Source organism: Protomyctophum bolini, assembly GCF_963924005.1.
Source record: "Protomyctophum bolini genome assembly, chromosome: 4".
Classification (NCBI taxonomy): Eukaryota; Metazoa; Chordata; class Actinopteri; order Myctophiformes; family Myctophidae; genus Protomyctophum; species Protomyctophum bolini.
In genome coordinates, this window is record NC_137865.1 from 51,463,114 (window position 1) to 51,475,613 (window position 12,500).

The window sequence follows — 12,500 nt, forward strand, 5'->3', positions numbered from 1 at the left end:
AAATCATGATAAGTGCCATTTTCATTAAACCAATCAAGGACTCTAAGAGTAATAATCAAGATAGTTACTATTTGTTAACTTGTCAATAGTTCAAGCCTCTCATCCTTGAAAGCTGTCTACATATATTTATGCTTTTTCAGTCTTGACAAAGAATGTGAGACAGAGGAGAGGAGATGTGAGGCCGAGGACAGTCATAGAAGTGATTCACCTTATGTGTGAAAGTATTTTAGAGGTCATTTCAAAGTACTTTGGTCCGGTTGGGTTTAGCTAACGGCATTTACTCTTATCTTGTTTTTGTCTTAACAGGGAGATGTCCTTTCAGAGGTGCTGTATGTGTTGCTGTGTGTCTCGGTATGCTGTGTTTTGGACTGGCGGGTGGGATCACCGGCCTGGGCGTGAGCTGTGAGTATTTCATGGAGTTTTTTTCCTGACATGTTCTAGCTGTGACAACTATTAAAGGGACACTTCACCCTTTTTGCAAAAAAAATATATGTTAATGACGTTTAGAAGCTTTAGAACACTTTCCTGGGGGTCTTTATGTGTGTAATATGTGGTTTTAGATATTTTAGATTGTAGCAGTGAGCCTGTTGTCTCTGATGTCATGGACACTGGGCTCACTTCCTTCCTGGACTACATGTTGTCTCAGTAAGACAGATCTCCCCCCCTATCCACAAGGAGGAGCAGTGCACCAAAGAATTATGGGAATTGTAGTCCGGGAAGGTAGTGAGACCAGTGTCCATGACATCAGAGACACTGTGCTCACTGCTACAATCTAAAATATCTAAAACCACATATTACACACATAAATACCCCCAGGAAAGTGATCTAAAGCTTCTAAACGTCATTAACATATATTTTTTTGCAAAAAGGGTGAAGTGTCCCTTTAAGGCCTTGTTTAAAAAGCAGAAGTCTTGCACACATCCAGTTCCTCGCTGGTGCTGGACAAAGGCAGATGCATACAGGAAACCACTATTAAGGCCACCACAGCTTTAACACAAAATGTTGACTTTTTTATTATTATTATTATTTATTTATTTTTGTAATCAAATTCACCGTTTCTTTTTGTATTATTGCATTGCATGATATGCAGCTGAAAAGTATGATGAATAAAGTAGTGTTGACAAGTGACAATGCACATGAAAAAAGGATAATTAACAACGTTGAGATTTTCTTCTCAAATAAAGTGTTCCACCACAGATGCTTGACCTCATCATGAACAGTAGCGATAACTGTCTTTATCATCCATTTCTGTCCTTCGCAGATCGTTCACCCTGCAGTAACATCATGGCCAACGACACCCTGGTACATGATCATAACACGCTGTCCAACAAGTCCAACTACCATACTCTGATCTTGGAGAATACCAAACTGACACAGGAGAAGAACCGGCTTAAGTCCCACAACACCGACCTGACGCAGGAGAAGAACCGGCTAGAGTCCGTCAACACCGACCTGACGCAGGAGAAGAACCGGCTAGAGTCCGTCAACACCAACCTTATGCGGGAGAAGGACCAGCTTCAATGTGAAGTAGACCAGCTGAAGAATCAGACAGCAGGTGAGAGAAGATACAAAATAACTTAAATAATATCATTGATATTTTAATTATTATCTGGGATATAGAGGTACAGATTCTGAGTAAGCTCATCACTGCTGGTGTATGACGACTATCATAGAACAGTCATTATTCTGGTGTATGACGACTATCATAGAACAGTCATTATTCTGGTGTATGACGACTATCATAGAACAGTCATTATTCTGGTGTATGACGACTATCATAGAACAGTCATTATTCTGGTGTATGACGACTATCATAGAACAGTCATTATTCTGGTGTATGACGACTATCATAGAACAGTCATTATTCTTCAGATGCACGTCACCCGTTTTCAAGCTCATCTTTATATAATGTATCGGCGTCACTAATGCTCATTATTTATAACATGGCATAATTTGTCTATGTGGACAGTTCAGAAACCTGCCTACTAATGACATCATCAAGGGGGATGGCTGCTGAAATAGATTTAATATTAATAATCTAAATCTATAAAGTATGACTAAATCTGTCAAATACATGTAGTGGAGTAAAAACTACAATCTGTGTAGTAGTAGGAAGTAGGTGTAGCCTCCATGCAGCCGAGACCCAGCCTGCAACAGTCCTGCTAATCGGGCTCAGCCCTGTTGGCACGGTAGGCTGCACGGAGCCCCGCCCCCCGGGTTCAATCCACGCTTACGCGTAACGCTACATATAGGCCTACCACAACATTTACATATTCAACCCATTCTGACCTGAGATCAGATTCTAAAAATGTCTTCTACATCCTGACAGTTTTCGGAATAAGCTATGTTTCTAAGTCAGCCGTTCTTCGATTTAAATAAAATAGCATACCTACAAGCTCGTAGCGCGCCACTCGGTGGCGCGCTATGAGCTTGTAGATCTGCTATTTTTCAATAGCTAAAGCATAACGTAATGCTAACACCAAAAGGTGTTCCCGCCCAAAAAGTACAAATACCAGAAAAGTTTACTTGAGTAAATGTGTGCAGTAGAAAACACCATTGATATAATAGATGAATAGTTTTAGCCTCCACTCCAGACTCCACTACATCTCTGACTACTGTTATTATTACAACTATGTGTTAGAATTCATTATCAGTACATTGAAGATCCATCAGTAAATCTCCTGTTTGATGTTTTTAGAGTGTCCCAGTGGATGGGAGAAGTTTGGATGCAGCTGTTACTACAGAACTACTGAGAGGAAAACCTGGCAGGGAGCTAGAGTTTACTGTCAGAGTCAAGGAGCTGATCTGGTGGTCGTTAACAGTGGAGAAGAACAGGTTAGTTGTGTCCGTGTGTGTGTGTGTCAGTGTCCGTGTGTGTGTGTGTGTGTGTGTGTGTTTGTGTGTGTGTGTGTGTGAGCGAGCGTGAGTGTGTGAGCGTGAGTCTGTCCAGATGTCCATCATCCAGATAGGACTCAAGGAAATAGGGAGCTATTTTTGAGTGGTGCAACCACTCCAAGGAACAGCAATGTCCGTGTTCACCTATGTGTGTGTTAATGAGCACCAGTTATTACCAGTAGGGGCGCTGTTGTGCCAGAAACAGAGAGAGGGACAGTGCTGCACTGTTGCCTGCTAATGAGAGAGAGAGAGAGGAGGGGGGGGGGGGGGGAGTTGCACCACTCAGTTCACATTGGTGTGATTTTTCCTTTATTTTTTGACGATGGGTTCTCAGATTGTCCACATAGTTGCATGTGACCTAATTCCATGATTATAGTGAAGAAGTGAATGTATTGGATACACAATTAATGATGATTCAATCATGTACAAATAATCAGGTATTCATCCGTGGATTGAGACGTAGTATTTCATGGATTGGTCTGACCAGGACTGAGGGCAGCTGGACGTGGGTGGATGGAACACCACTGACAACAACGTGAGACATTTAACATGTTTTTATATTTTTATACTGTATGTGAGTGACTGAGTGCATGTGGTTCAATACATTGTGTTTATTGTGCAGGTACTGGGCCAGTGGACAGCCCGTTGCCCATGGAGACTGTGCAGCGAACAATCACTGGACTGACTCTGGAACATGGTATAATTGGTTATGTTCACAGCGATGGGCCTCAATATGTGAGAAGTGATGGTTTTCACTTCATTGATCAAACTGCAGCTCAGTGTTTCTGCTCCAGTAGTAATAAAGTAGTGAAGATCATATAAACCCAAACTTTTAGGTACAAACAGTGGTGGGAAAAGTACTTTCTACTTAAGTAAAAGTATCAATACTGCAGAATTCAAATACTATTATGTTGCTATAAGTAAAAGACCGGAATTCAAAAGTAGGCCTACAAAAGTTCTGGCATTAAGATTTATTTAAAGTACCAAAAGTAAAAGTACTCATTATATGTAGAATGTCTATCATTTCAAGTTTTCAAATGTCTAAAGATCTTTTTGAAAATAGCAGATCTACAAGCTCTCAACGCGTCAGAGTCACAATAATGTTAGCTAGTAAGATCAAATGATCTAAATGTATATTGGGCTGAAGTTACTTGTTACTGTAATAATAATAAAAATGTACAAAGTAACTAGTAACTAAAGTTTTCCAAAAAAATGTAGTGGAGTAAAAGTACAATATTAGGATCTGAGTTGTAGTGGAGTAGAAATACTTTCAGTAAAGTACAAATACAGCAAAATTGTACTTGGGCGGGGACCCCTTTTGGTGTTAGCATTATGTTATGCTTTCGCTATTTAAAAATAGCAGATCTACAAGCTCATAGCGCGCCACCGAGTGTCGCGCTACGAGCTTGTAGATCTGCTATTTTTGACGACTGACATAGAAACATAGCTTTTTCAGAGAACTGTCAGGATGTAGAAGAACATTTTTAGGATCTGATCTCAGGTCAGAATGGGTGAAAGTGAAAGTCAATATTACTTTAGACCACTGAGTACAACCTGTTGTAGCCTTAACCACTTTCACGCATTAACACCAGGAAAGCACGTGTCATTTTAGATTCAAGCGTTCAAAAATAGAAGATATCCAAGCCCTCACACAGCGCGTCACTCGGTGCCATGCACGCTGACGCTACGCGAGCTTGTACATCTGCTATACAAGTGAGCTTGTACATCAGTGATTCTCACAAGTGTTGCCTCTTTCTTATGTTATAGTACGGTTTGTTGAAAAGGAAGGGTTGTCCGCACAACTGTACGGACAACCCTTCCTTTTCATTGTACGTATATTTCTTGTTCAGCAGCTGTAGAATGTCTGGAGATGTGCGTGCTTCCTGTTGGCTCCTCCTATCTATAGTATAGTTTGTTGCATTAGTTTTGATGCAGTAATAAGTGCTTTTTTTGTAATTATTTTATTGGTATTTTTCAATCTGCGGCTCGGGCACCTTTTGCTCTGGAATTTTCTGGCACTTATATTAGGCACTGATTAGCAGAATCAGTGCCTTCTTTTAAAAACACATCTGTATGCCAAGTGTTTTTTCCTAATATCGTTTTCAAATTGTCTTATTGACCTGTTTTTTTTTTATATATATTTTTTTTTATCCCACGATTTTGTAACCCATTTTTCACCCCTGTGTCAATCATCTAATGTGATCCTGGGCTCTACACACCCTCCACCAACCTAGTCCCCATATCTTATTGACCTGTTATTTTCTTCATGTTTTATTGTCTCTGATGTTTTGATGCTTCGTTGTTTTGATGTTTTTATGATTACTGTTTTATAACCTGTCTGTAAAGCACGTTGTAACTATGTTTGGAAATGTCATTCATCCATTCATCTGTGGACAGTAGGACCCAGGGGATCCTGACCCACAGGTTGGGAACAACTTTTAACTACTTGAGTCCCTATAAAAAAAAGCCGCTCTAAGCTCAGAGAGCGTGTTCTGAGTTTGTACATAATATGCAATTTTTTATCTTTTTGAAAAAAAAAAAAAAATCTGGAGTAATAATGTGTTTAGTGTATGAATATTCATGAATATGTTTAAAACGTATGAATATTCATGAATAATGTTGTTCAGATGTTCAGCTAGAACGACATGGCCAAGATAAGCAGAGCAGGTTGAAAGATCTTAAAGGGATAGTTCACCCCCAAAAAAATATTTTTTTATTTAGCGCAGGGATTTTTACTGATTAATTTCGAATTCATTAATTATAGAAAAAAAGAACGCAAATGTACACATTTTAATTGCGCACCACAATGTACATTCCACTGTTCTGAAGTATTGTGCAGTTTGTAAGTACTGTTTTCTTTTATACAGAAGGTCTTTTATAGGCTACCTATCCTGAATATATTCCTATAATTGTTGCTACAAAATTGCACTGATCTGTTCAGTACCACCTTGATAAAACAATAAACTATATGTTGTTGCTTAAGCTTATGTATTTATTCACTATTTATCGATTGACTCGTATTCCAAGGACATTTCCTTAAATTGTGTACATTGCTTTAAAGGACCACTTCACCACTTTTCAACCTATCTTCATATTATAATAGGTCCTCACTAATAATCATGATAAAATGGCACGATTTCTTTCCTCCTCAGTCTGTGTCTCATAGGAGGGCTGTGGGCAGTTTAGAAACAGTCTTCCTGTGACATCATCATTAGGCAGATTATTTTTTTAAACAAAAATGTTTAGATTTGAGTGAGTGAAATTAGTGTATATACATTTGCACCCATAATGTGACATGTAATATCTAGGCTTTGTTCTTCTTCTTCAGTTTGACTCCATATTTATTCTTTCAGTGATGAACAACTATTCACCTGCCATGCATATTATAGTCTGTATTATAATAGTATTATAGTCATATTATAGTCTGCTATTTTTAACAACTATTCACCTGCCATGCATATTATAGTCTGTATTATAATAGTATTATAGTCATATTATAGTCTGTATTATAATAGTATTATAGTCATATTATAGTCTGTATTATAATAGTATTATAGTCATATTATAGTCTGCTATTTTTAACAACTATTCACCTGCCATGCATATTATAGTCTGTATTATAATAGTATTATAGTCATATTATAGTCTGCTATTTTTAACAACTATTCACCTGCCATGCATATTATAGTCTGTATTATAATAGTATTATAGTCATATTATAGTCTGTATTATAATAGTATTATAGTCATATTATAGTCTGTATTATAATAGTATTATAGTCATATTATAGTCTGCTATTTTTAACAACTATTCACCTGCCATGCATATTATAGTCTGTATTATAATAGTATTATAGTCATATTATAGTCTGTATTATAATAGTATTATAGTCATATTATAGTCTGTATTATAATAGTATTATAGTCATATTATAGTCTGCTATTTTTAACAACTATTCACCTGCCATGCATATTATAGTCTGCTATTTTTGGGGCTGGAAGTCTTTTAAATGGTAGATTTATTTTATAGCTTTAGTCCCTCTTGTCCTGTTTTACCGTTCATACATTTACCTACATACATTTCACTGCATTTTAACCCATTTTTGGGCGGGAACCCCTTTTGGTGTTATAGCATTATGTTATGCTTTAGCTATTGAAAAATAGCAGACCTACAAGCTCGTAGCGCGCCACTCGGTGGCGCGCTACGAGCTTGTAGGTCTGCTATTTTTTAACAACTGACATAGAAACATAGCTTTTTCTGAAAACTGTCAGGATGTAGAAGACATTTTTTTTTATCTGATCGCAGGTCAGAATGGGTTAAAGATACTACTTTTTTAATATGTGTGTGACAAATAAAGATTGATTGATTGATTGATGCATGTTTACACATGTTCATATAGCTAGTACAGACCACTCTGCAGCCCACGCTGGGATAACTGATGCTCTGTCTCCATCTGGTGGACACAAAACATACTGCACCTTGGTACAGTATGTACCTTAGTACAGTAGGCCTATACTTCCATCAAAAGATACATTTAGTCAAAATGAAGGTCACTAAGGATTAACCCATTGACTGTAGACCTGAGGACCATTCTACAAATATCTTCTAAATCCTGACAGTTTTCTGAAAAACCCTCGTTTCTATATCAGTGGTTCTCACAGGGTTAAACCCTCATGTTTCTATATCAGTGGTTCTCACAGGGTTAAACCCTCATGTTTCTATATCAGTGGTTCTCACAGGGTTAAACCCTCATGTTTCTATATCAGTGGTTCTCACAGGGTTAAACCCTCATGTTTCTGTATCAGTGGTTCTCACAGGGTTAAACCTTCATGTTTCTATATCAGTGGTTCTCACAGGGTTAAACCCTCATGTTTCTATATCAGTGGTTCTCACAGGGTTAAACCCTCATGTTTCTATATCAGTGGTTCTCACAGGGTTAAACCCTCATGTTTCTATATCAGTGGTTCTCACAGGGTTAAACCCTCATGTTTCTATATCAGTGGTTCTCACAGGGTTAAACCCTCATGTTTCTATATCAGTGGTTCTCACAGGGTTAAACCCTCATGTTTCTGTATCAGTGGTTCTCACAGGGTTAAACCTTCATGTTTCTATATCAGTGGTTCTCACAGGGTTAAACCCTCATGTTTCTATATCAGTGGTTCTCACAGGGTTAAACCCTCATGTTTCTATATCAGTGGTTCTCACAGGGTTAAACCCTCATGTTTCTATATCAGTGGTTCTCACAGGGTTAAAACCCTCATGTTTCTATATCAGTGGTTCTCACAGGGTTAAACCCTCATGTTTCTATATCAGTGGTTCTCACAGGGTTAAACCCTCATGTTTCTATATCAGTGGTTCTCACAGGGTTAAACCTCATGTTTCTATATCAGTGGTTCTCACAGGGTTAAACCTCATGTTTCTATATCAGTGGTTCTCACAGGGTTAAACCTTCATGTTTCTATATCAGTTGTTCTCACAGGGTTAAACCCTCATGTTTCTATATCAGTGGTTCTCACAGGGTTAAACCCTCATGTTTCTATATCAGTGGTTCTCACAGGGTTAAACCCTCATGTTTCTATATCAGTGGTTCTCACAGGGTTAAAACCCTCATGTTTCTATATCAGTGGTTCTCACAGGGTTAAACCCTCATGTTTCTATATCAGTGGTTCTCACAGGGTTAAACCCTCATGTTTCTATATCAGTGGTTCTCACAGGGTTAAACCCTCATGTTTCTATATCAGTGGTTCAAAGACCCCCAGAATTATCTGTATTTGGCCACCGACGCCCATCTGAAAATATGTTGTTCCAGGGGGACCCCCCCAGAAGCTATTAATTTAGTTAAAAACGTTCGCTCTGAAAGATTATATAGTCAAAAATGTGCGCGACATTTTCATGATTTTTCAAAAGTAGCAGATCTACAAGCTCATAGCACCGAGTGCCGTGCTATGAGCTTGTAGATCTGCTATTTTTCAATAGCTAAAGTAATGCTGAAAACACCAAAAGGAGTTCCCGTTCAGAATAGCTTAAGGAATAGACTATTAATTTGATTTGAGCATCTATATATATATTGGCGTTATGCTATCATGTTTCTCTGTCAAATAATTCCCATAGCACTATTTGATTTATCAACAACAGTCAACCTTTAGTGGCTTTCCTATGCCACTAAAATGTGGAACGCCCTGCCAACAGCCATTAAGAAATGTGAATGCCTAGACTCCTTCAAAACCGCTCCTAAAGAGCACTTGCAGGCCCCTGTGCCGTGCTATGAGCATTTTTGATGCATTTGATGACATCATCATTAGGCAGATTAATTTTTTTTAAACAAGATTTTTTTTGCAAAAATGTTTAGATTTTAATTATCGTGAGAACGACGGCTTCCATTTTCGCATTGCACATTTTCAGGACTAGAAAGCCTGCAGTTTAGCTTGTATTCCCCATCGATGATGTCACTGGAAGACGGTTTCTGAACTGCCCTCCTATGAGACACAGACCGAGTAGAAAGAAATTGCTGCATTTTTTCATGATTATTAGTGAGGACCTATTATATGAAGATAGGTTGAAAAGTGGTGAAGTGGTCCTTTAAAGAAGATGAGTTGTTTGAGAGGTTTTCAAGCCTTAGAGTATATATGAATAGAGAAGACACCCATTTAGAGTATATATGAATAGAGAACTTAGAGTATATATGAATAGAGAAGACATCCGAGTTCTCCTTCCATCCACTTGCATTAACTCATTCATCGCTTTTAAGAAGTGCCAAAAAGTCCCTAAGCGCCAGTCTCTATACATTTTTTTATTTAATTTAAATTTTCATTTTTTTTGGTCCAATGTTATACCCGTCTGAAAAAGACGATAAAGACGTCGTTGGCGCTGTGGGAGTTGCTAAAAAAGAGGTCAATTAGGTCGTTGGCAGACATTGAGTTAAGTTGCTCAAAAGCGCATGAGGCGATTTCACTCCTCCTTCCTGGTATAGGAACAGAGTGCATTCTGGGATGGATTGGCCCCAAACACATGAACGCGCTGCCGTTGACTATATCGTTCACGTGCATTCCAGGTGCGTTCACGTATGAAACAGCGCTCACGTGTCATCGTGAACGTGCACAATGATAGTGAACGGACCAGCGCGTTCATGTGTTTGGGGCCAACTGCATATAATAAGCATAACATAGATAGTTGGCTAATCATTTGGTAGCGTACTATAAAATGAATCACATCTTACATGACACACACACACACACACACACACACAAAAGGACATATACAACAAGCATGTCTGCTTGGCATGGCTTCCCTTTGCTCTGTTTTTAAGATGTTTTCAGGGGGATTTTTCTGCAATTATGTACAGTGAGCTGACAGGACATGGGGGGAGAAACAGAGAGAGAGAGAGAGAGAGAGTCTTGGGGAGGGGATTGGAACCCGCGCGACGCTGTAGGTCTCGGTCCCAGAGTAGACGTCCACCCCCCCCCCCCCTTCCCTTTTGTCTTGGCTTCTACTATTTTTGTACTTCTTATTTTAATCCACAGGTTTCTATTTTAAGTTGTGTATGTCAGGCACAAATTAAATCAACGTGATAATAACATTCCAACGCCTTTCGGCCACACAGATCGCTGCTTTCATCACAGAGTCATCCGTTACTATTTTAAACCTTCCTTTGCTCCTGCTTCTTAACACCAACATCCTGCTATCATGGACTTCACGTGTACTTCCTGGTTGTGTGACTTCATGTTATGTAGGTAGACAGCACTAGAATTACATTTCATGTAGTCATAGCACGTTATAGTATACAGTATGTGACCGGGGACAGTGGTTTGATATTTCAGTTCTTTACATATTATGAAACTGCACACTGTAACCTTTCATATGATGTATTGCTCATTGAAATTGGGAAAGAAATGAAGAAGATATGACCATCTGAAACTTGTTGAACCGGAAACGATAGAATAGAGCGTCGCAGTCCCACCCCCTACCACCAGGGCCCAGGAAATGATTCCCCATTAATTTTCCTCATAGACTTTTCAAAATGTATTTTATTAAAAGACGTTTTTGAGCGTCGTACGAAGCCAACTCGAGTTGTGAGAAATCATGACAACAAACACAATTTTTCGGGCCGAACAATTGATTAGACAGAAGAAGAAAACGGCATGTTACAACACTTTGTTTTCTTGTTTTTCTTCTTTGTAATTATTTGTTGTGTTTGTTGTCATGATTTGTCACAACTGGAGTTGGGTTTGTCCGCAGCGTATACACGTCTTTAAATAAATACTTTTTGAGATGTCTATGGAAAAAATGAACGGGGGAATTAACTTCTGGGTCTCACGTCCTCATTGTTTATCATGTCATAGATTTCTAATCACTTGCTTTTCCCGCGTGTGAGTTTTGGGCTCCCATGAAAAGCCTCCATGAAAGTGTCATGGCCGCCCGCTGCCCGCAGCCCAGTCACGTGAAACCACGTCCTTTCCTTCTCAAAGCCTCCTTGGTTCTCTTACCCTGTTGAGCACCTCCAGGTAGACGGTGTGAGCTCCTTCCAGGACACACTGGTTCTTCAGGACCTTCAGGGAGAGGTCAGCCGTGTCGGGGTCCGCCACAGAGGCGCCGTGCTCCTTCAGGCTCCTGTCTGAGACGGACAGAAGGGTCAACAGGTCACCATGAAGGTCACCACCAGACAGAAGGGTCAACAGGTCACCATGAAGGTCACCACCAGACAGAAGGGTCAACAGGTCACCATGAAGGTCACCACCAGACAGAAGGGTCAACAGGTCACCATGAAGGTCACCACCAGACAGAAGGGTCAACAGGTCACCATGAAGGTCACCACCAGACAGAAGGGTCAACAGGTCACCATGAAGGTCACCACCAGACAGAAGGGTCAACAGGTCACCATGAAGGTCACCACCAGACAGAAGGGTCAACAGGTCACCATGAAGGTCACCACCAGACAGAAGGGTCAACAGGTCACCATACAGGTCACCACCAGACAGAAGGGTCAACAGGTCACCGTGAAGGTCACCACCAGACAGAAGGGTCAACAGGTCACCATACAGGTCACCACCAGACAGAAAGGTCAACAGGTCACCGTGGAGGTCACCACCATACAGAAGGGTCAACAGGTCACCGTGAAGGTCACCACCAGACAGAAGGGTCAACAGGTCACCATACAGGTCACCACCAGACAGAAGGGTCAACAGGTCACCATGAAGGTCACCACCAGACAGAAGGGTCAACAGGTCACCATACAGGTCACCACCAGACAGAAAGGTCAACAGGTCACCATACAGGTCACCACCAGGCAGAAGGGTCAACAGGTAGACAGAAGGGTCAACAGGTCACCATGAAGGTCACCACCAGACAGAAGGGTCAACAGGTCACCGTGAAGGTCACCACCAGACAGAAGGGTCAACAGGTCACCATACAGGTCACCACCAGACAGAAAGGTCAACAGGTCACCGTGGAGGTCACCACCAGACAGAAGGGTCAACAGGTCACCGTGAAGGTCACCCCCAGACAGAAGGGTCAACAGGTCACCATACAGGTCACCACCAGACAGAAGGGTCAACAGCTCACCATACAGGTCACCACCAGACAGAAGGGTCAACAGGTCACCATGGAGG

At 40.3% G+C, this 12,500-nt stretch overlaps 1 protein-coding gene across 1 annotated transcript in view; it reads right to left on the reverse strand.

Moving 5' to 3' along the window:
- Positions 1 to 12,500, reverse strand: part of lrrk2 (leucine-rich repeat kinase 2) — a 121,430-nt gene that overhangs the window by 68,884 nt on the left and 40,046 nt on the right. Inside the window, exon 14 of the mRNA XM_080760851.1 lies at positions 11,379 to 11,506. Coding sequence (XP_080616977.1) covers positions 11,379 to 11,506 — 128 coding nt within the window. The remainder of the gene's footprint in view (positions 1 to 11,378; positions 11,507 to 12,500) is intronic.